At 32.8% G+C, this 24,668-nt stretch overlaps 2 protein-coding genes across 5 annotated transcripts; both read right to left on the minus strand.

The window, feature by feature from the left end:
• Positions 1 to 1,229: 1,229 nt before the first annotated feature.
• On the minus strand, positions 1,230 to 4,878 carry LOC125059326 (UDP-glycosyltransferase UGT5-like). Its single transcript, XM_047663700.1, has 4 exons — positions 4,008 to 4,878; positions 3,396 to 3,618; positions 2,972 to 3,191; positions 1,230 to 2,136 (listed from the first exon to the last, which is right to left on the minus strand). The coding sequence occupies exons 1-4, from the start codon at positions 4,830 to 4,832 to the stop codon at positions 1,860 to 1,862; spliced, it is 1,545 nt and encodes a 514-aa protein (XP_047519656.1). The 5' UTR covers positions 4,833 to 4,878; the 3' UTR covers positions 1,230 to 1,859.
• Positions 4,879 to 13,915: 9,037 nt separating this feature from the next.
• On the minus strand, positions 13,916 to 22,183 carry LOC125059324 (UDP-glucosyltransferase 2-like). 4 transcript variants are annotated; one of them, XM_047663697.1, is made up of 4 exons: positions 16,281 to 17,444; positions 15,734 to 15,956; positions 15,370 to 15,589; positions 13,916 to 14,331 (listed from the first exon to the last, which is right to left on the minus strand). In XM_047663697.1, exons 1-4 carry the CDS (start codon positions 17,094 to 17,096, stop codon positions 14,049 to 14,051), a joined length of 1,542 nt encoding a protein of 513 aa, XP_047519653.1. In that variant the 5' UTR covers positions 17,097 to 17,444; the 3' UTR covers positions 13,916 to 14,048. The 4 variants fall into 4 exon arrangements, with proteins under 4 accessions (XP_047519653.1, XP_047519655.1, XP_047519654.1 ...); XM_047663699.1 differs by lacking the exons at positions 15,734 to 15,956; positions 16,281 to 17,444 and adding exons at positions 20,785 to 21,007; positions 21,316 to 22,183 and having other exon boundaries at positions 13,929 to 14,331; XM_047663698.1 differs by lacking the exons at positions 15,370 to 15,589; positions 15,734 to 15,956; positions 16,281 to 17,444 and adding exons at positions 20,442 to 20,661; positions 20,785 to 21,007; positions 21,316 to 22,181 and having other exon boundaries at positions 13,969 to 14,331.
• Positions 22,184 to 24,668: the final 2,485 nt, after the last annotated feature.

The raw sequence follows: 24,668 nt of genomic DNA on the forward strand, positions 1-24,668 counted from the left end.
TTGTCCCTCCATACACTATATAACAGCCGATATTAACGTGAAGGAATTCATCGTAAGGGAACCTACATGGCATGGGATACACCGATAATAGTTTGACGTGCGGCACAGTGAGAATAAATAATTTGGAAACAGCCTTGCGATTCTGTAACTCACTCTTCAAATTCCCACAGCGGATTCCGCTCTCAAATCACTCGTGACGGTGTCATTGAAGAGTGAGTCATCGCAAGGCTGCCAGATACAGATTCAATTTGACGCCGAAATGGGAGTTTTAGCGAACTAATTTTTATATTTAACTCTACTGGAAACTAGTCTAAGTGTTCGTTAAAATTGAGAAACTGTTATAAGTTCCGTATTTCTAGAGATAGATTTCTTCGGAATTCAAGACGATTTAATCCTTTTCAGTTCTTGGATGTGTTTGCGTTTTTTATATACGAGTATGGAGTACACAAAGCTCCTTTATTATTTCTAAGAGTTTACTTTTGCCAATAGAATCTGCACAAACAATATTAGAAAAATCGTTTGTAGTTATATTCGAAAAAGTAAGCGGATATTATAAAACTGAGAATAACTGCAGATATAACTGTAATAATAAATTATTTATTCTTAAAGGCTCTTGGTGTACTGACTACACATGACCTGATGTGATTTTGACGGGATGCGACATTGCGTGCTGACTACCTCAACTATTTTTTTTCCATTAGGGAGCTTGGATCATTTTCGATTGATTAATTTTGTAAATTAAATAACCTTCTGACCGTCAAGAATATATTATTTTGATGCCGCTAAGGTTATCTATAATTTAGCAAGGTGAATCCGCGAACTTCCGTGCAAAATATATGAAAAACCGATATTCTTTTGATCGTAAATTTGGACATATATGGATTGCTATTCGCTACGTAGGATTCCAATAAATCAATCCAATTTCAATCTCTCCAGGAGCTCTCGAGTTTTTAATAGTTTTACTTTTATTTACGTAAGTTTGTTTATTTTGGAACCTCATAAGATTTCCTTAGCAAAATCGTGTAATAACAAATTACACGAGTTTGCTAAGGTAATTATTTTTCTATTATAAGTAAAAAAATACTGAATTTTAATTCGAATTATTTTTGAAGAATTATGCCTTTATTACACTAGTTGAACGTATATTAGTAAAACGTGATTTTTGAATTAATTTTTCACAATATGGTATTTTGTAGACATTTATTTTAAATAAATTAAAACCCTTATGATTATTATTATGTTATTTTTTTTTAAATGTAGATTAATTCACTTAATATTATCGGAACACTACACTAATTAAATAACGTAAATATAACATATTCTGCCTTTTAAAGAATTAACATTTTCAGCTACTACATTCACAATTTGGTTGAAGAAACAAAATTTAGTTTACTTCTGACATATTTCTTAGGACTTAGGGCACCTTTCACGTAGTTATGTCAAATGTCAAGTTCTGACAATTGACAAGTTCGTTATTTGACAAATTAAGTAGGTATGTAGTCTTTCATTGATATAACTTTTAGACATCGAAGAACACTTTTTTAAGCGGTTTTTAACTTACGAAAAATTATAATTAAACATACTTAATTTAGAAAAACACTTTTTTAACGGATTTGAAGCTATGTTTTATTTGGCCCGCTTTATAGTAAATGTTTTCGTTATTTGGTGACTATGTAGGGAATACTCATTATTCTTGTATACAAAAACTTTTGAAAACATTACAGAAATATATAATTATCTTTTACATTGTCATCTTTTACAATTATCCTGAACATATGAATTTTAAAAATATACATTGGCTTAAAGTAAGGGCTTAATTTTATCTGAGGTTTTTTTAACACTAAATTTTTAATATCCCTTTAATGTTTTTTAAGTTTTGGCTTCGTTACAAAACTGATATACATGAAGTACAAAACAGCTACGACTAGCGCCAATGAAAGCAGTATGAGAGATGCTAATTTTAGTACAAATTCTACTTCATAGAACTCAATCCAGGACATATTAGCATTCGCAGATCGAAGGTGCTTCGCGCCTCCATGGCGCAGCACATACTCTGTCCACCACACTGCGCGATCTAACGCACTCTGTGGCTGATCCTCCATGAGTGTCCGGAGTTTAACCACATTATCCCTGTAACTGTAAAAGTATTCTACTTTAGATTTAAGGAAGTTTATTCTTATTAAAACATTTCACACCACCGTTGTACGCAATTATTGCATTAGAGTTCATCTACCAAAAAACCTTTGCAGGCGTATTCGAAACGGATCTCTACTATTTCCCAAATCTCAGGAAGCAACGGGTTGTAAAGACTAGCTCCGAAATTTATACTAATACATATTCTGAAGAGGAAATATTCGTGTTTTTGTATGTATGTTTGTAATGTTTTCATACAAAACTACGGGACCGATTTCAAAAATTATTTTATCGTTAGAAAGTTGGATCTGTACTGACTGACATTGGCTATATATCATTTAAAAAAATATAGGGATCCTTAATAAGAATGCAATAATATGATGATAGAACGAAAACAATTGTAAAGTATTATAGAATGTATCAATATCTACAAAAAGTGTATGATGGCCTATCCCGAGTTGGAACTCAAAAACATGAAATTATTTTGCTGCCACAAAATAAAACTACGTCAAATGTTGTGTATGCGGAAGTTCTAAGACACTGAAGTTCTACAATCAAATATCTTCTCTATTAATATAGAAGAAGGACTTGCATTTTGAATATTTGTTTTAACAATTTATAATAAACTATTCAGAAATACCTGGACTGATTAAGAATTTTTTTTCATTACCTACTCGAAATCAAGACTTTTTCAATACCTGTAGAGTATTTTTAAATTTACTAATGTCGGACATTCTACGTAATACTCTGTAATGTGAGTCCTAACTTATCTCAAGACAAAAAATAATAGATCTATAATCAAATTCTATCCTTTAAATTGACTTATTAATAGACATACCTGGTATCATTTATAACAGTATGAATAGCTGTTTCTAAATCTTCTTCGGTGAGGGTCTCCATGTGAAGATTTTTACCAATTTTGAAATAAACATGTCTTTCTAAATTAAACCACTGGTCTCCAAGCATCGGCACTCCTACTGTTGGTACTCCAGCAGTTATAGCCTCGTCAGTGGACTGCAAACCACCTTGCGTGATGAACAGTTTTATATTTGGATGTCCTAAAAGATAAAAAATTACTTAAATAAAGAAATTTTATTCCTACGATCTAATAGTATATTTATGTCGCAACCAACTAGCTTAAGCCGTTCAATTAATAGCCTAGTCAATTAACTAAACAGCGCCGTTTTATTCGCTGCCTGAAAGATTTTGCTTCAATGTTTAAAATTTAATATTGACCAGACGGCGGGAACTTCATTACTTACTTAATAAATCTGATTGTGGCAGCCATTTTGATATCTTGATGTTTTCCGATTTACCAGGTAGTTCTGTTTGTTCCCATTTCCATAATACATCGTACTTTAATCTAGCAAACACCCGAACAAATAATTGTATCCAATCAGGAGATAGAGCTGATGAGAGAACGTTGGAACCAAAACTTATGTAAATCACACCATTTTTGGATGAGTCGAGATAATTTTGAAGATCCTGAAAAATATAGTTATTTGTTAAAAAATATTTAGTTGTTAATATTGTTTACCAATGACTCGCCCCGGATTAGCATGGCAAAGCGTAACCCGTAAACCTAGAAAAAATATATACTTAAAATTTTGCGTTCACAATTTAAGAAGCAGCAACCTGGTTTTTAGGTTTTGCTGAGTAATTTTTTCCCTCCATAAAAACCTTCCTCGGAGTTCAAATTAAAAAAAATAGAATTGGCCAAGCCGTCTTCGAGTTTTGCGCTTAGCAATTTATTGTTAATTATATCGATTAATGCTATTAAAAATTATTTTAAATTTAAAATACACTATAAACAACAAACCCTAGCTAGCTTTCAATTATTCTTTAAGTTTATTACGGCGTATTTAAGTACTTACCGTAGGTAACGCTTTTCTTTGGTTTTTATAAATACCCCAAATTGTAATGATATTAGGTGGAAGAGGTTGGTTACTAATCCACATTGGATGAACGTTCAAAAACATCATATCAATATTATTATTTATTTCCTTGAAATCAGGAACTTTTTTTCCCAAAAGCTGTCCCCATAGATGACAATCATTTTTTTCCATTGTTGACCACAATTCTCGAAACCAGTAATGTCTGTATAACTCTTGAGCTTTCTCCCAAAATGTAAGATTAAATGTTCTTTGTTGCACTAGTTTGGGAAATAAAAACGGGTGCGTTGCAGCACCAACAGCAATATCTTCATTTCCAAACATACCGTATGAACTTAATAATATTACAGGAGCTTTAAATATGTGAGAATAATAATAAGCTTGTGTTTGCCAGGCTTCGATGAATAACAAATCAAATTTTCCTCGTTTATTGATTAAATCTTGGACTTGCTGATGCCTAAATTGAGCAGATGCCAACATAGTATTCAAAACTGTAAAACTCTCAACCTGTGTGTACATATCACCTTTCTTCCCAAATTTAACATCATGTGTAAAATTATTCTTCCAGATTTTGTATGATACATCATGAACACTTATTTCTGTAAAGTTTTTTGGAGAGTTGTTTTTAGAGAATATCGGATCTGTGGTTATGACTGTTACATCATGTCCTCGTCTTGCTAATTCTTGCATTAATGGTCTAAACACAACTTGATGGCTTACAGATGGAGTTGGAAATACCCCAAGAATCCTCGCTGTATTAGCTACCGTCAATACATATGATAATACCAAAACTGTTAGTATATACATTGTAAAATTACTAAATCTGTTGTTACTGGCTAGCTTCACTTTTTATACTACGATAGCAACGGGTTAGACTGCCCTTTTATCTGCAAAAGATCACGTGGTCAATAGATGTATTTTATATGGCCGTAATCTCCACTTTAGATAACAAACGCCGTTATATTTTTTTATTGATTATTTCCTGATTTATTACAAATCATAACTAAAATTTTAGCTAATTCTGCGGATCATCGCGGACATTTTACAAAATCTTTATGAACAACCAACAGTCCATGCGTCGGATGGTCCCTCCACCTGCACCCTTGAATTGAGAACTGGCAGTAAATATTAATTTAGAAGCATAATTTTTTTCGCATTTTCTCTTGAATTGCTCATTTAATCCTTTTTCGTACGGTGAAGAAAAATATCATGTGAAAGCTAACTCCTCGTCTATTATGAAAAATAAACGATCACGAAATACACAAATCTGAAGCTCAGATCTAAAATGGTTGTAGGCTGGTGTTTTAGTTATAAATCTACATTCTTGTACCTACATTAATAAATTATTGTATATATTATTAAAAGATTGATCCCAAGTGTTTGACAATTTTAGGCCAATTTACGGCCTTAAATTTCTGCCAAAACCCTCCATCTTTTAGTCGATACAAACTCCGGGGAAAAAAATACAAATAATACCACTTTACAGGTGTGATACTTATTGACATTCAACACCTTTTGTCTTCAGTCACCGTGACCACGCACGCTGTAAAGCACACGAATCGTCGGTTAAATTACATAACTTCAATCCGGTTAAAAATTGTTTTATTAAATGTGTAAAAGTTATGTCAATAAAAGACAGTACTAAATTATATTTAGATTCGTAACAATAAAAATATAAAATATATAATACTAAACAGTAAACAGCACAATCACGATGAGATAAGTCTATAGCTTTTGAAATCGTTTATTCATCGTCATTATTGTAATTGTCATTTTATCACTTTTTAATCGTGATATTCACGTCGTCATTATTTCTTATCAATGACCGTTTCTTAGCTTAATACATTAAAAATAATTACTTTGCATTAATCGGCATTTTAAGGTATTTGTAGTTTTTATATATTTCGCTAGAGTGGATTTCTCGTGACAACTGTGATAACTTGTTGATATAATACGAGTAAATTATATAATAACATAAATTATCAATACACTTTTTCTGATGCGTCAAGCGAAGATTAATTGTACGTAAGTGTTTTATTAACATTTAGCTGTGTTTTAATCTTCATAATTTGGTACGGTGCAAAATTGATATTTTTTTCATGAAAAATAAGTGATCATCCATCACCAGAACATCCGTATATGATACACGTCATCGATTTATTTAAGACAAGCTATTTTCGTCACGTTGTTACACTCGTACGAGCAAGGTCACTGGTAATATTTGATTACATAAAGAAATATTGCTGAGTAATTATTTAGAGGCAATAATTGCTTGCATTATCAACGCCATACGCTTTATTTTACACATTAAAAACTTTAATACTAACATAAAAGATTATATACTTAAGTTAATACAATATTGGTTGTTTACATTTATTTTCGTTAATATCGAATACATTTTTCTTTAAATTTTTACAAAGCGGCTAACTATACCAGGCTCAATGTATTGTTTACAAGTCGAAGGGATAATGTCGATATAACAAACATAATCTGTTATATCGACATTATTCCTTCAATGGACTACTCTTATTTGATCGTAAAAACCGATAGTCGTGAGCGTCGTCCTAATTGGGAGCGATCGTACGATGGCGCGATGCGTTCTCGTCGTGCAATGAGTTCAAACATACAGATTTCATCAGAGTGTCCTATTTGCCTCGCAAGTAATCGTGCGAGCACATGAAATTCTTTAATAACGATTGTACGATGCGTTTGATCGTGCGATCATGTAATCAAAGCAACAGATCTCTTTTGAGTGTCCTAATCGGTTACTACGCGATGCGTCGACGCGCGAGGGGCGCGGCCGATGGACATCGCGCGATCTATTAGGACACCTGTTAGGTCATCGCACGACCTCTTTGATAGTGCGATGAAAAACGCATCGCGCCATCGTACGATTGCTCCCAATTAGGACGACGCCTCACAGACGATGACGTTAATAAGAGCATACAGAGCTTTTAATTTCGTTATAGAGAGTTTCCCGTTAACGAATGTCGTTATAAAGAATTTACACTGTAATACAATACAATTCAGCCGGGACCTTTGATTATGGTAAATAATATAACCGGTATGTTGTTCTAAACGATGTCATCGTAAACGGTTTTGGCTGTAATTTTATATTTAAATACTTTCTTTATATTTTAAGCTAAATTAATGTTATTAATAATTTAACGTAATTAAAAAATATAACGATGATATTATAGACCAATGTTATTTGTCATAATTCATTACTAAATATCATAATTTATGAGTGTTTTCATTATTAATATTAACATATAATACGTATATAATATATGTGTTGCAGAACATTTTATTATTTTAATTAAAAACTAGGAAGTTATACGTCTCGATTCTGGTATGGATGGATAACGTTATATACATAATATATGTCCCCCGTATATTAAATCAGAAACATTTTCGATTTCATTAAGTCTGGAATCTAAATCCTACCCTAAGATGTACCTACATAAGTGACGAGATGCTAAATTTCCGTACCCAACAAGTTTAATTGTTCGTCAAAACATTCCCAAGCTGTTTTAAATCTAATTTAAAATAGTGTAGCGGTCAAAGTCGTGTGAACTGAATACCAAGTACTTGAAAATTAGTTGTTTGCTAGCATTTGACGCTTGATTTTAACACTGTTAAATTCAAAGTTTATATTGTTATTTATTTCGTGTTTATAGAATCAGTTATAGAAATATGATTATTAATGCTACACAGTCATCGGACGGAAGGCAAATTTGATACCTATATTTGATGGCTAGCTTACATAATATATAAGATAGCTTACATAGATAGCACAGATGGTCTTTAGTTCATACATATGGTTAAAGACAACTTAAAAAAAATTAAACAGAAACATTTCGTTTGGTCATTTTTGACTATATTTAGTGTGTAACTGTTTTTTCAGAATGTTTGCATATTCATTATACATAAAAAACACGAGGATGTCTTTATTCTATGGGAATTATTTTGTGAAAAATATAATACTCGATTTTTTTTTTTTTTTAAAGGGACCCCTACATCCTAGCCTATCAGCCAGGCAGATTTGTGGCCAAGCAGCAGGGGAGTGTCAGAATCTCCCCTTTCTTAAAAAGGGACATTATTGTCTTAAAGGGTTGGCGTCTCCCGCCGGGCCCGGGCGACAACTACTCCGAAAATATCGTCATAATATTTATAGGTGAGTTGGGGCCCGCTGCCCGGCGACACCCGCGTTACCTCTCGTGCTATTTGTGCGGGTGACATATCTGACAATCTTGTCGCATAATACTCGATTACCTAATTTTACTTTCCTGAAATAGATCGCAACATCCATAAAGATTGTAATTCTACCAAATAATCATAAAAATTAATGCGACAATTTAATAAAAATAAAGAACGGTGATAATATATCTTTGTTTCATCAAGGTTATAATATTACGTTCTAGATATTCGATAAAATGTGCCGTCGCAAATTGCGGTACAGTAAATAAATAAATTTGCTCTTCCGTCTAATTATATAAAATAACGTAATTTACATTTAGTTATTTTTTTACTATTTACACTATATAAATAACAATAATAGTTTAGTAGGAAAAAAATAGCTTTCATTTGATATATATATATATATATATATGTATAGGTCGGTTATCGAAAGCTGGTGCGTTCACAGTACTCACACTAATGCAATTTCACTATACAGTATGTTTAAAAATATTACTTTTTTGCCAAGCTATATATTTTAGTCTACTCTGGTTTTAGTAAGGTTGGGTGGGTTGTAAATAAATAAAAATGTGTCAAATACATATAAATATTATGTGCATACGAGGGTGGATCCAAAAGTTCTAAGCCCGACCAAGAACGTATAAGAGTAGTTTGTGTAAATAATTTTTCATTTTTTGACATAAGCTCCATCTAGATCAACACACTTCACTTTTACTTCACTAACTATTCTTTCAATACTCCTCTTAGAAACCCCAATCGCATCTGATGTCAAATTAAATATAACATTTTTTCATTAAACTGTTTTTAATAAGATGCTTAAAATAATTAAAAACATTGTGCACCATTTCACGAGATTTCCCTGGTAATGTTTGAAAAAAGATCAACATGTATAAAATAATAATAATATAAAACAGTAAAGATCAACATAAACAGTAGCAAAAGAAAAACGATAACCGTCTCTTTTATACTCATAAGCTTGACCGAGCGCGAGAGAGACGCACAGTCTTTTCGTGATGTATTTGTGATTGTATTTCAGTTTGACATCACGTCTCGCGCTTATTCACAGACACTACATAAGCACAAAGTGTAAATGTGTTGAAGCCGCCAGCTTTAGATAAGATACCTATAATATAAATAGTATCCTAGTAATAATTGTTATTCACCTTCTTTTATTTTTCTTAAAAATAGACTTTGCTTTTACGACTTTGTTCTCCAGGGCAAGCGATATATAATTAATTTGTTTGCACCGACTTTGAACACTACACTAAAAAATATAACAAAATAAAAGAATACAAAGAAGCAACAAAAACTAATGATAAATAGAAGTATAGCAATATGACAAATAACATCCAAATTCTATAATTTATTGTCCTAACGTCTCTTCTTAACTGTTTTGGCATTTGTAATTGGCGTAGGCAGGCGAAATAGTTGATAAAATTATCACTTAAATAATAAATATCCAACACGACTAAATTTCATGACATCAGAGGTTGGACCAATAGTTTCTCGAGCTATGGCTATGTAGATATTTCTATTTCCTAGCTTAAAGAAGCTATAAATTGATTTAATATTTTAATTGTTCTGAATAATCTTTGGACGTGAAAAACTTGGTATCAAACGGCATAACAGGTAATGTTTCGGACCGTCAAAACATATGATTATTTTATTATAACAGGGGGCAAACGTGCAGGAGGCTCATCTGATGTTAAGTGTTACCGCCAACAATAGTCACTTAGCCAAAGGGCTCGCAAGTGCGTTGCCGGCCTTTAAAGAACTGGTACGCTCTTTTCTTGAAGGACCCTATGTTGAATTGGTTTGGATATACTTTAGTGGGCAGCTGGTTCCACATAGTGGCTCTCAGAGGTGGAACGATCGAGGTTATTATGGTGGAATTTCGTATTCTGCCGCGACGTCCCATGATGAAACTCAGCTGAAGACTCCATGGTAAGTACGGAAGAAGGTGCAGAGAGACTGCACATCTTTACGCGACGTCAAGGGATCCAGCCGTTCGGAAAGTGACTGGCCGTCGGCAATTGAACCGCTATTCGTTGATTACTGTGGAAGTGGAAGGAGCTGGTACTGGGGTAGCCCCCGCCCAGAGATGAGAATAGTAGGTACTCCATGTATCGATGTATGTTATGCATCAATATACTTTCATTTGCGTTCTGAAAGCTAAAATTAACGATCCTGCAACAAAATCCAATTGTCAGTAATTAATCGAAGTGAATAGGAATTCAATAGATGTAATTTAAGCTGACCCTCGTCAAGCTAAGACATTTTCGTCCAAAAGCTTTTTATAGATTGTAACAATCTTGGATTTTTATACATACTAAGCTTATTATTAATATAATATATGTTAGATTATATATCTTATTTTATTTGGAATGGATGTAATTCAAATAAACAATTGTGTGGTTTTCCTGTTGTGTACTGTTCCTGGGTCATCGGGGTGCTTTAAATATTAGAGGATTTTAGTTTTACTCTACATTAGCCACCTGCGTACAGCAATAGAATATGCAAAATATAGAAATGTTAATTGCTATGTAACGAATGAATGCAATGTAACAGTCGAGTAGCTACGTCTGGCTATACTCTCGGGGCGTAACTCCGACGATTTAGGAATTTTCTAAAGCCTGAGTGAGCAAAATGTACAGCCTTGGCTCGTACATTATTTATTAATTATGTCAAAATTAATAACATCTTTTTACCATTTTTTGTTATCTTGTAATTGTATACAAAATATGAGTAAACCCAGGAGATAATCTCCTGTTTCCTTTAAATGCTTGTTACATATCCATTGCACTCCCTTTGCCCGCATAACCAATACCTGTACCCCTCTGACGCAACACCGCATAAGGAGGAAATGGACAACAGATACCAATAGCTTTCGATCGGATACCTCACATCGGACCGGTCAATTCTCAATTACTAATAAGTCCATATTATAGATTATTTGTCTAGCACCTCATATCGGGCCGATTAAATAATCATATTTACAGGTCTCAATTATTGTACTATTAATTAATTAAAGTAATTTAAATACATTTTGTTTTTTTGGGATTTACCCTCACTTAATTTGCTGCTATTATTGGATGCAACTTCTCACAAAATAACTGAAGTATTTCCGAACCAATTCGACTTAGGGTCCTTCAAGAAAAGAGCGTACCATTTCTTAAAAGGCCGGCAACGCACTCGCGAGCCCTCTGGCATTGAGAGTGTCCATGGGCGGCGGTATCACTTAACATCAGGTGAGCCACCTGCCCCCCGTTCTATAAAAAAAAAAAAAAACATTTTGTAAACAAGAAACTTGGATTTTAAAGAATGACGAGTTTGTTGCCAGTTTTCGTCCGTTCAACTGTCATTATTTAAAAGCAGCCTTGCGATTCTGTAACTCACTTTTCGAACTCTCACAGCGGTTTTCGCATCGGCGGACGTGCTCAAATCAGTCGTGAAGCAGTCATTTTATGATTTGGCATTCTGATAAACAATAAACTACAAGCTCCCTCCTTATCAAAAAGAAAACTAGAGCAGCGCACCGTGGGCGTATTAAGAAACTAATTGGAAGTACGAACTCTGTAGTGACATCTATAATAATCTACGGCGGCAATCATATGACGTCATGAATCGCGCTATCATTATTTCTGTGAGGAAAGGTTAGTTATCGTCCCATGAGGTTGGCGGTGCTTGAGATTGCTGGTGGCGCCGCGGCCGTGGGGTTTTAGTGGTTATGCACAACAGCGAGTCCCACATAACCTTTCCCCACCAAGTCAACCGTAACGCATTTCCCCACGAAAAAAAAATAGGATAAATTCCTTTCCTGCTGTTTATATATAAGATTTCTAACATCGAGGCATCGATTTTTCTATACATTTGACGTTCTTTTTAATAGATGCATAATTCGGACCTGTTTAATACCTAAAAACACAGATTTTTATAAATAGTTTGATAATTCAGACTTGTAGTCTTAATTTATTTATTTTTAACAAAATATGCTACCATTACAGATTACTCCAATGCGGCAACTATTTACATTTAAATCACATATAAAACAATACATACACAGAAAAATATTTAAAAAAAATATATTCCTTACAGCATAGGAACTGACATAAAGCAGACCACTCTCACTCAAGGGACAATTAAAAACGTCTGATAGTGAATGCAGTTCATAAATTATTTCCATACATTGTGTCATATGTGCCCTCGTCGAGAGCATTTGCTGAGGATGCGAATAGTAAAGGCGGTCAATGTCGCCTTTTAACGTAACCATCAGACCCTGGGGCCTAGGCACAGGAGCACTGCCAGATTGGTTTCCTTTCCACGTAACAACTTTATAAGATACATGCTAAGCGCAAATTCTCAGTAAACTCCGAGTTCGATGTAGCGCAAAGAACTTATCTAATATATAAAATTCTCGTGTCACAGTTTTCGTTGCCATACTCCTCCGAAACGGCTTTGATTGACCGATTTTGATGAAATTTTTTGTGCTTATCCGGTAGGTAAAACTCCCTGAATGTTAGGGGTAGTCCAACCCTAAATTTTTTTTTTTTGGACGAAATTTTAATTTTTTTATAATGTGCCATTAAAAAATGCATACAACCCTAAATTTTCACCCCTCTACGGACCCCCCCCTATTTTTTAATATAGTAGATAGTTATTTTTATTGAACTAAAAAATGTTTCCGAGAAATAATGTAGGTACATGGCAAAACAACGTTTGCGGGGCAGCTAGTTATTAATAAAATTGGACACCAAGCGGGTAAAATGGGTAGGTAAACACCGTACATTCTACAATACAGGCGCCTGATGATTTTTTTTACCCGCTCCAGCATCACCCTATACTTTCTTTCATGAGGATCCAAGATTGCGCCATTATACTCCTGGAGACTTCTCATTAATGAATTGTAAACGACTCGAATGATGGGAATTTCTCTGGCCTGCCTTATTAGAAATCCAAAATTTATCAGTACTATCTGAAATATTTGATCTTTTTAATGTGATTCTTTTTGTTTCATTACTTTTGTCTAAATAAGTATGTCCCAAGTATTTTTGCACATTCTTATCTAAACATTTTTCCCTCACAGTGGTTGCATGGAAGAGATCGCTCGAAAGCGATGAGGCCGCCAGTTGCCCTCCTTTTTTTTAATTATGTCAATTGTATTATATTTCCGTAGGTACATGTAATGCAGTGTTAATTAATCAAATAAATAAATCCCCAAATGTCAGTTCTGAGTAGAACAAACATTAAAACCTTGTTCAATTCGCTTAAGCGAAATCGTGTCTAGTCATTTAAACAAGAAATTGGTTATAAGAGTTCACGGTTCGATACATTTCTACATTTAAGGAAGATATTTAAATCATCAGCAAACAATTTGATAATACTGGGCTTAGAAAAAAACGTTATCTTTATATAAAGCATCTGCAATAATTACCTTGTTTTAATGCATACGAAGAATTTGGCAAATAAATGATATTAGTCTCTCAGTATAATACATAGCTTTAAGCTTATTGTCAAGTTTATTATTATTATTATTAATTAAATTAAATTAAGTTAAACTTAATTAAAGTAAGTTTAAGTTAAAGTAAGTTTATCATAAAGCAATGTATGTACAAGATAAATAAGATAAATAAATTCTCATTCTCTCAAAAATCATAATATCAGTTTGAGTTCATGGAAATAAATAAATTTACTGGATTTGCTATAAAATCATTTCCTTAATCCAGGCTTTGATAGAATGATTGAGAATAACATAATAAAACCAGCGAGTTATTTATTAACTTAAATAGTTTTATGAATAAAAACTTTACAATAGATCAGTTTACTTTATTTTTTCTTTGTTACTCTAGATTTAAAGAAACAATTAACCATCCTACAAACAAAAATAGCAGTTAGTAACATCACAGTTATAGCAGCGATTAAAATAGCAGTTACGGCTAATAGCAGTGGTACTTCGTAGTATTCCATTAGTGACATGCCAGTGGCTGGTGATTTTAAATGACTTCCACCATACTTAAGTACATGCTCAATCCACCACATGGCGAGTTCCAACGGTCCTACGGGATGCTCTCTCATAAGAGAACGTAATTTTACTATGTTCTCTTTGTAACTGAAATAGAAATATTAATTTATTAAAATATTGTAAGACGTTATCATAATAGCGATTGAATAGTAATACCTAAAACCGTTAAATCGTTAAAAAAGTCACAATGCTGTCACTATGAAACTTTCGAGGCATGCTCGAGGCCTGCGATACAAGCTATGCAATAGCTTAAAACCCTTGTTTAGTAATCAGTCTAGTCACCCCCTTAAAAACAGTACATACCTATCTCTTTTTATTACAGTGTAAATACAATTTAAGAGAAAGAGATGAGACACTTAATGAATAAGAGTAAATTTTGATATGTTCAAGTCGTTAACGACTGGAATTTTGGTCTGACTCTTCTGTTGGGACAAGCCGTGATGGTTGAGGTGGAAGGGTGGACAGGCTGCTGGTTATTGTTATTGTACTATTTGTTAAATGGAAGGAACTGAAAGAAGCAATAAATCGAAAGCTAATGATGTACTATCCCATTGCATACATCTTAATGGAAATGGGCGGGGCATACCTCTTGCAAGATGGACAGAGGGACAAAAAGGATGATAAGTAAAAATACCCACCAGGGAAAATAAAGACAGGTCACCCTCTTGCACGGAGAGCTGACGTGCTAACAGAACTTGGAAAACACAAAACAGAGCAGAAAAATGCGGAATTGTTAGAGAGAGGTGGAGCCGTATGAAGGAGGCATTTACTCTTTAAAACGTGCTTGAACAAAATTTTCTTAGTTTAGTATAAATGTATTCCACATTAATGTTAGAGAGGCCTAATTAATTATTATTATGTTAATAAGAGCCAATAAGAGTCATTTATTAAAAAAATTGTAAGGCGTTATATTATATACTTATTTATTGAAAGTCACTGAAAAACAACATTTTTGTCTATAAACATAGGTCCTAAAACCTTCATTCAACCTTTATTCAAAAAGTACATTTTTGTCTCTTACTATCACATTATATTTATGCTGTAATGAAAAAAGACAACAGAGTCTTTGTTAAAATGGTGTAATTTGTTAACGTACGAGCCGAGATCAATATATGAATCGTATACCTCTTATCCCCAAGAAGTCTTTCAATTGCATTCCTAAAGTTGTCCTCTGTCAGCTGATAAATATCGAGCTGAAGGCCAATTTTGTGATGTACATATTTCTCCACGTTGTACCACTGATCACCAAGCATCGGTATCCCCAGAACGGGTACAGCTGCATTAATCGCTTCGTCCGTCGATTGTAAACCTCCTTGGGTGATAAAAAGCTTGATTTTTGGATGTTCTGAAAAGTGGATAAAATAAGACTATAAAAAATATTTGAAGTGATAATAATTAATTGTTTTGTTTAATGGAGGTAGGAAGTAATTTTGTTTAACCAAAAACGCATAACATAAATTTATGACTATAAATAGGACTTTCTACTTACTAAGAAGAGAAGGCTGTGGGAACCATTTGTAAAGTTTAATATTTTCTCCTTTTCCAGGTATGTCATCCTTGTCCCACTTCCACAGAACATCATAAGGTAAGTGAGACAGCACTTTTGTCATGGCTTCAATTCTTTCTGGCGGAAGCACGGAGGCTTTTACACTTGTACCAAAACTGACATAGATAACACCATTTATTGAAGAATCCAAGATTTGTTTTAGCTCCTGGAATGATAATATATTTTAAGCATAATAAATAAGTGTAGGCGCAAGTCATATAGATAGTAGTTTTTAAAACTCTTCTTGCTTTAAAACATTCTAAGGTAGGCCTTCTTTGTAATTATTTTATCCCGATAATTTTATGTCTATAGGTATAGCGATTTTAAAAGGCTGCAACGCTCTTGAGATGTTTCTAGAATCGATATTGTTGATAGAGCATGGACAAAGGTTTGACTTAAAAGTATATGAGCCATCTACATGTAATCCCTCATTCTATAAAACCAAATATGTCCTTCTTAAAATATATGATACATTGGCAGTATAAATTACCTTTGAAAACTCCTGCTCCTTTGGTTGATGAATACCTCCAACAAATATTATGTTTGGTGGCACTGGACGATTATTCGCCCAAATGGGACGTTCATTCAACAGTAATAACTGTACATTTTTCTGTAGTTCCTTAAAATTTGGCACATCTTCACCGAAATTTCGTCTCATCATTTCATAATCAAACTCCTCGGTTTGTGCAACTATGTATTCAACGAAATAATTCTTGAACAGCTCTTGTGCTTTTTCGAAGAGCGTAAGGTTGTAGAGCTTTTGAGAAACCAATGAATGGTATAAAAGTGGATGATATGGTGCTCCAAAGGAACTATAAACAGAAGGGCCAACTCCCAAAGAGCTGATTTGGATAACCGGTACTTTAAACACGTGACTTAATCCCAACAGTGGACGAACGTAAGATTCCACCAACAACAAATCAAACTTCTGCTTATACAACTTCTTGAATTCGGGTACTTGAATCTGCGTTTCCACCAAAACAGTTATTCTTTCAAATCTGTCCTTAAGCTCTTTGAGGAAACCATCTTTTGAATTTTTAGATTTTTCAAGCCATTTATCTTTATCAGCATACGACAGTTCATGGACGTCAATTTCTGTTAAGTTTGGGAGTGGTTTGTCTTTAGGGAACGCTGGGTCCGTAGTAAGAACTGTAACTTGGTGTCCACGTCTTGCAAGTTCATGTATGATGGGTCGAAATGCACCTTGATGACTGATGGCCGGAGTAGGAAATATACCCAGAATTCTTGCAGCATTATTAAATGTTATGCCAAAAAGAAATATAAATAAAATATTAAACTGGCACATGTTTACGTGCTACTTTGCTATCTTGCTTATACATCGAAATCATATTTAGTAATGATAAAAATATTAAAGGCGAACACGCGTATAATACATTTTATCATAACTAAATAAGGCCTAAGGTTAATAAACCTTCAAGTGCTACCAATAATAACTTTGTAATAAAAATTATGTCATAAACTAATCAGTAGTAACCCAGATTGTAATAGTATGTAATAAGTTATTTCAAGACAATATTTAAAAACTTCAATTTATGGGGGTTAGTAAGTACTTTACGTAGTAGGCAAATTGAAATAATTACACCTTTACCTTTAATAATACAACGTAAGCACAAAAACTTTATTCATGTTTTGCAAATAAATTAAACAAAATAAATTAACTTTTGAATTACCATTTTACCGACATTTAACAAATAATCAATGCCATTTAATTATACATTTTACTAAGAGATTCTGCATTATTAAACACATGGTAGGTTATCACTCGGAATTTGTAAAATATTTGGCACGTATATTGCGAAAAACAGAAAGTTTCTTGTTTGACACATTTCACATCAGCTGTCAAATCTCACTTACTTTTACGTTCTTTTCACTTGGTTAACACTTGCACGGCATCTCGGACGCTAGGTGTTCCTATAAAACTACTTTAATCTGGAATAAACTAGTAAACAGATGTTTATAACATCTAAATACGCGGACCCTATGTTGTCGTGAATTTGTTGCGCCCTCTATTGACTTACATTCTAAATCTGCAAATCAAGTCGTTATTTTGAAACTAATCAATTCATCGAATTGTAGAAATTAATAAATAAAACTTTTAATTAAATAACCATCTAGTAATAAAGTGTTAAAGTCCAAAGATTACATATTATTATCTAATACAAATAATTATTACCTACGCATAGTCATCATTATTTGAATGATAATATTGAATCACCGAGTATTATCGTACAATCGCTAGACTAGCAAGAAATAATAATAAACAATTATGTCATTGTAGTTTTAAATGTTATGTCAAGTAAATATCATTATATTGTAATATTATCTATTAATAGTCGAATAACTTTTCAGATACTTAGATACGAAAACTATAATTTTTATTTGAATAGGTATACTGAATACTAAAATACTTAGTTTGATAATTCTGGGCTTACAACGAAATTTTATGTTTATATAAAGCATCTGTAATGATGCTACCTTCTTTTAATGTATACGAAGAATTTGGCAAATCAATGATATTCAATCATATCAGTTTTAGATCATGGAAATAAATAAATTTACTTTATTTGCTATTCAATCCTTTTCTTAATCCGGGCTTTGATATAAAGATTGAGAATAACAGAATAACAGAATAAAAACAGCGAGTTCATTATTTGATAAAATACTTTTATGGATAAAAACTTTACAATAGATCAGTTTACTTTAATTTTTTTCTTCGTTGCTTTAGATTTAAAAAAACATTTAACCGTCCTCCAAATAAAAGTAGCAATTAATAGCATCACAGTTGTAGCAGCGAATAAAATAGCAGTTACGGCTAATAGCAGTGGTACTTCGTAGTATTCCATTAGTGACATGCCAGTGGCTGGTGATTTTAAATGATTTCCACCATACTTAAGTACATGCTCAATCCACCACATGGCCAGTTCCAAGGGTCCTACGGGATGCTCTCTCATAAGAGAACGTAATTTTAATATGTTCTCTTTGTAACTGAAATAGAAATATTAATTTACCTTAAAATATTGTAAGACGTAATAAAAATACGATAGAACTTTGAAATTTTAGTTAAATGAATTAAATTTTCTAACTACAACATTGAACTAAACGGCGTTCTGAATAACGTAATAAATAAGGGACACAATAAACGTAACAATTAATTTTAATAAAAATAATATAGTATTGTTTTTAAATATATTGTCTTGCTTACATGAGGTTTTCTTAAATCACTGGAAATATATAAAAGAATGTGTGACATTAAACATAGAAGAAGATAGAAAGTGATGAAATACTCTTTATGAATAAGAGAGTAAATTTTGTCATTTTCTAGTTGATTACTAATCGGGTATTCACGATCAGGTTATATCTGTTAATTTTAATTTAATAATTTAATAAGAACTGACTGTCTGACTCTCCTGCTGGGATTGGCCGTGACGGGTGAGGTGGAGGGGTGGAGGGACCGCAACTAATTATTGTTCTTGTATTGTTTGTTATAAATATAAGGAACTGAAAGAAGCAAGAATTCAAAAGCTAATGATGCACTATCCCATTGGATACACCTTAATGGAAATGGACGACCATATTCCTTGTATGAAGAAGGAAAGAGGGACAAAAAGGTTAATAAGGTGAAAAGACCCACCAGGGAAAATAAAGAAAGGTCACCCTCTTGCATGGAGAGCTGAGCTTAAAGAGGTTGGGGAAGACAGATAGAGCAGAAAAATGCTCAAGGAAGGGAGGTGGAGCCGGTCGAAGGAGCCATTTACTCTTTAAAACGTTCATGAGAAAAATATACTTAGTTTTTTATAAATTTGGAATAAATGACGCCTAATTAATTATAATTATATTTATAAGAGTCTAGTTTGCGTATAAAAAAATATGAGGCGTTTTTAATTCTATATAATTAGTAATTTAAAGTTTATTTAGTCTTATATAACACTTTAATGGAGAAATAAAAATAATCATGTCTAAAAATCAGGCCCTAATTGAAAAAAACTCGCTGTTTTATAAAGTACATTTTTGTTCATTTCATCTCATTATGCTGTAATGAAAAGACACCGTAGTGTCTTTGTTAAAATGGTGTAATTTATTATATTTTACTTAATGACGTGAGCCGATATCAATTGGACCTTTTTCTTACTGGAACTATCATTTAATTTTTTTACGACAAATATTTACATGAGGTTATTATAGGGTACCCATTTTACCCAGTAATGTACTTTGTTTGTCTTGGGTATGATTGTTGGAGGTAAGGGACCTTACTATCACATTATATTTTTTAAGATTCTTAGAGGTAAAATATATAATACGGAAATGTTGGAGACTGGGGCTGCGTGCGCCAAAACCACACTCGGCGTGGTAAGCGGTCGCAATTGCTGGCAGTGCCTCGGGCGCGTACGATTTTACTCAGAGAACACTATTTACGTGTGTCTTGCGCACCATAAATATTATTGCTTGTGAGACGGATATATTTAGTTGCACACTGGCTGGATTTATAATTAGTTATAAAAAGGACTAGGTTTTAAGTTTTTACTTGTTATGTCCATATTATGTTTTTAGTTTAGATTGTTGTATTAGTATTAAGTTACTGTGAAAATAGGAAATAAGGAAAATAAATTTTATAGAAATAAAAATGGTTTACCTCTTATCCCCAATAAGTCTTTCGACTGCATTCCTAAAATTGTCCTCGGTCAGCTGATAAATATCGAGCTGAAGGCCAATTTTGTGATGTACATATTTCTCCACGTTGTACCACTGATCACCAAGCATCGGTATCCCCAGGAGGGGTACAGCTGCATTAATAGCTTCGTCGGTCGATTGTAAACCTCCTTGGGTGATAAAAAGCTTGATTTTTGGATGTTCTGAAAAGTGAATAAAAAACATTTGAAGTGATAAATTGTTTTGTTTAACGGAGGTTGGAAGTAATTTTGTTTAACCAAAAACACATAACAAATTTATGTCAATAAATAGGACTTTTTACTTACTAAGAAGAGAAGACTGTGGGAACCATTTGTAAAGTTTAATATTTTTGCCTTTTCCAGGTATGTCATCCTTGTCCCACTTCCACAGAACATCATAAGGTAAGCGAGACAGCACTTTTGTCATGGCTTCAATTCTTTCTGGCGGAAGCACGGAGGCCTTTACACTTGTACCAAAACTGACATAGATAACGCCATTTATTGACGAATCCAAGATTTGTTTTAGCTCCTGGAATGTTAATATATTTTAAGCATAATAAATAAGTGTAGGCGCAAGTCAAGTAGTTATTAGTTTTTTTTTTGTTTTGTAATTCTTTTATCTTGAAATATTTCATCCTGATATTTGTCGTGCATTGAACTTCGATTTTAAAAGGCTGCAACGCACTTGAAATCTTTCTGGAATCGAGAGATGTTGATGGGGCATGGGCAGAGGTTTCACTTAAAAGTATGTGAGCATTCGACATGTAATCCCTCGTTATATAAAACCAAATATGTCCTTCTTAAAATATATTATGTTACATTGACAGTATAAATTACCTTAGAGAACTCCTGCTCCTTTGGTTGATGAATACCTCCCACAAATATTATGTTTGGTGGCACTGGACGATTATTCGCCCAAATGGGATGTTCATTCAACAGTAATAACTGTACATTTTTCTGTAGCTCTTCGAAATTTGGCACATCTTCACCGAAATTTCGTCTCATCATTTCATAATCAAACTCCTTGGTTTGTTCAACTATGTATTCAACGAAATAATTCTTGAACAGCTCTTGTGCTTTTTCGAAGAGCGTAAGGTTATAGAGCCTCTGAGAAACCGTTGAATGGTACAAAAGTGGATGAGATGGTGCTCCAAAGGAACTATAAACAAAAGGTCCAGCTCCCAAAGAGCTGACTTGGATAACTGGTACTTTAAACACGTGACCTAATCCCAACAGTGGACGAACGAACGATTCAACCAACAACAAATCAAACTTCTGCTTATACAACTCCTTGAATTCGGGTACTTGAATCTGCTTTTCCACCATAACAGTCATTTTTTCAAATATGTTCTTAATCTCTTTAAGAAAACCTTCTTTTGAGTTTTCAAATTTCTCAAGCCATTCATCTTTACCAGCATACGACAGTTCATGCACGTCAATTTCTATTAAGTTTGGGAGTGGTTTATCTTTAGGAAACGCTGGGTCCGGGGTAAGAACTGTTACTTGGTGTCCACGTCTTGCAAGTTCATGTATGATGGGTCGAAATGCACCTTGATGACTGATAGCCGGGGTAGGAAATACACCCAGAATTCTTGCAGCATCATTAAATGTTATGCCAATAAGGAATATTAATAAAGTGTTACACCGGCACATGTTTGCGAGCAACTAGCTTGCGTATACATCGAAATCATATTTAGCTATGATAAAAATATTATAAGCGTATTAACCTTCAAATGCTACCAAAGTTACTTTGTACTAAAAATTATGTCATTAAATAATCATTAGTTAGTTAGTTAGATTGTTTTAGAATGTAATAAGTTCTTTCAAGACAATGTTTAAAAACTTCAAATTATGGGGGGGGGGGTACTATGCGTTAGTACGCAAATTGAGTCTTTAGAGCTATCTTAACCAAAAGTTAATTTATGTTCTGCAAATAAATTGTTTAGGAAGATTGATATCGTGCGTGTCCTGGTTTAATAAATTACTAATAATATCCAATTCTTGACTTTAAATCATAAAATAAATGATTTCGCAAACCTAGAATTCGAATTATACCGGAATTGAAATCGCTATTAAACTTTGAATACATTCACTAGATGACACTACGATATTAAAGAAACGCTCGTTACAAAAACAAATAACTTTTGAATTACTATTTAACCGAAATTTAATCACCAAATATGTTATTTAATTTTACAATTTACAAAGGAAGTCTGCATTATACAACACCACTACCTGATAGGCTATCGATTGGTACTTCTTGTTTTATATTTGGCAACCTCGGAAAACATTTCATTTCATTTCACATCAGCTGTCAAATGTCACTTACTTTTACGTTCTTTTCTCAGACGCTAGGTGTTCCCATAAAGCTACTTTAAACTATAATTAACTAGTAATCAGATGCTTAAAACTTCTAAATACGTTTTTTGAAAATAATTTATCTATAGGTACATCGAATTATTGAAATTAATAAATAAACGTTTGAATTAAATACCCAACTAGCAATAAAGTGTTAAAGTCTAAAGATTACATATTATCTCATATAAATAATTATTACCTACGCATAATAATCATTATTTGTATGATAAATTTGAATCACCGAGTATTATCGTACAATCGTTCAACTAGCAACAAATAACAATAAATAATAACGAAATTGAAGTTTTTAAATGTTATGGTAAGTATATAACGATTTAAATATATATTAATTAATAATAATCGAATTATTTTTCAGTTGTACGAAAAATATGATTTTATTTCAATATGGCAATATTAGAAATACTAATTTAATATATTACGAAAGGAGAATGAAGACTTTATTATAGTAATTGAAAGTATAATATACGTAAAACATGATTTGGGAATTTATTTCTAATAATTTGGAGTTTTTTAGACATTTATTTCAATAAAAATTTTAAAAGTATAACTATACATTTGTTTAATTTAAAAGATAATTGAAGTGAAACTTCTTTATCGGGATTTTTTTTTTATTTGCAAGAATATGGTATAAAAATCTTATGGTTGTACAATCTTAACTCCGCATATTCTGCCACACACAATGGCGTGCAAATTTATCTTACATAATTAACAATTAGAATTTTACTATATTACAATCAAACCTTATGTGATTTTATAATCACATTATTTATTTTTTATATCCGGACAATCAGCCATATATAAATAGGCATGCAAATGTCATAAATTTTTGCTATGTCATATAATAAAAACATTAACATAATGTCATGAAAATGATTGGAAAAAAATTTAGTGTAACATTTTTTCGTTACGCGTCACATTTTTCCGTTACGCGCCATGTTGCTTTTAGAAGTCACACTTCTTTATCGGCGTTGGAATGAAAGTTCTTTATCGACGTATGGGAGAAATTTTGTAGTAAATCGTCACGTTTTTCGGTTACGCGCCATGATGCTTTTTGAAGTCAAACTTCTTTATCGGCGTTAGAATGAATTTTTTATCGACGTATGGGAGAAATTTTGTAGCAAATCGTCACGTTTTTCGGTTACGCGCCATCTTTTTCTTGTCCCTACCACGGTTGATCCGAAGAGATTCGAAGCCATTAATAACAAAAATATATAATAACGATAACAATGATAGTAATAATTCTATTACAATTAATGAAATTCTGTAATAATCTTAGTAGTAATAAGGTAAAAATAATTGTATTTGTATTCATGTCTATGATAATAAAAGCCTTTTGTTAAACTTCATTTAACCAATTTCGTTAAGTTGCATATAGTAGATCATTTTTCGAAAAATAAGGTCATAAAGAAGTTTCACTTCTTACGTGTGTACACCTAGTACACGCACACATTTTTTTATTTAAATCCTTATTATTATTCGCGTGTCTAATAATTTCATCCCAAATAATTATTATAAGTATATTGTAATCTAATAATTAATAATGGAAGCTAAAAGCTTTGCCGTGATAAATTACAATTTTTTTTTCGACGCCGGCTCTAAAATATCGAGTGTCTTAACTCTACTGTTATCAGATATGTTTGATCATAAAAATACATGATATTACGGCATGATATTCATGCAGTATCAGGCACAAAAGACTGATTATATAACAGAGTCTAATCTGTAAAATATTGAATCAAATTCCCTATTATCAAATATTTTTTAAATAATCAAAAATGAGACCGATCAAACGATAATACACATTTTTTTTT

The sequence above is a fragment of the Pieris napi genome, chromosome 19 (genome assembly GCF_905475465.1).
Source record: "Pieris napi chromosome 19, ilPieNapi1.2, whole genome shotgun sequence".
NCBI classification, from domain to species: domain Eukaryota; kingdom Metazoa; phylum Arthropoda; class Insecta; order Lepidoptera; family Pieridae; genus Pieris; species Pieris napi.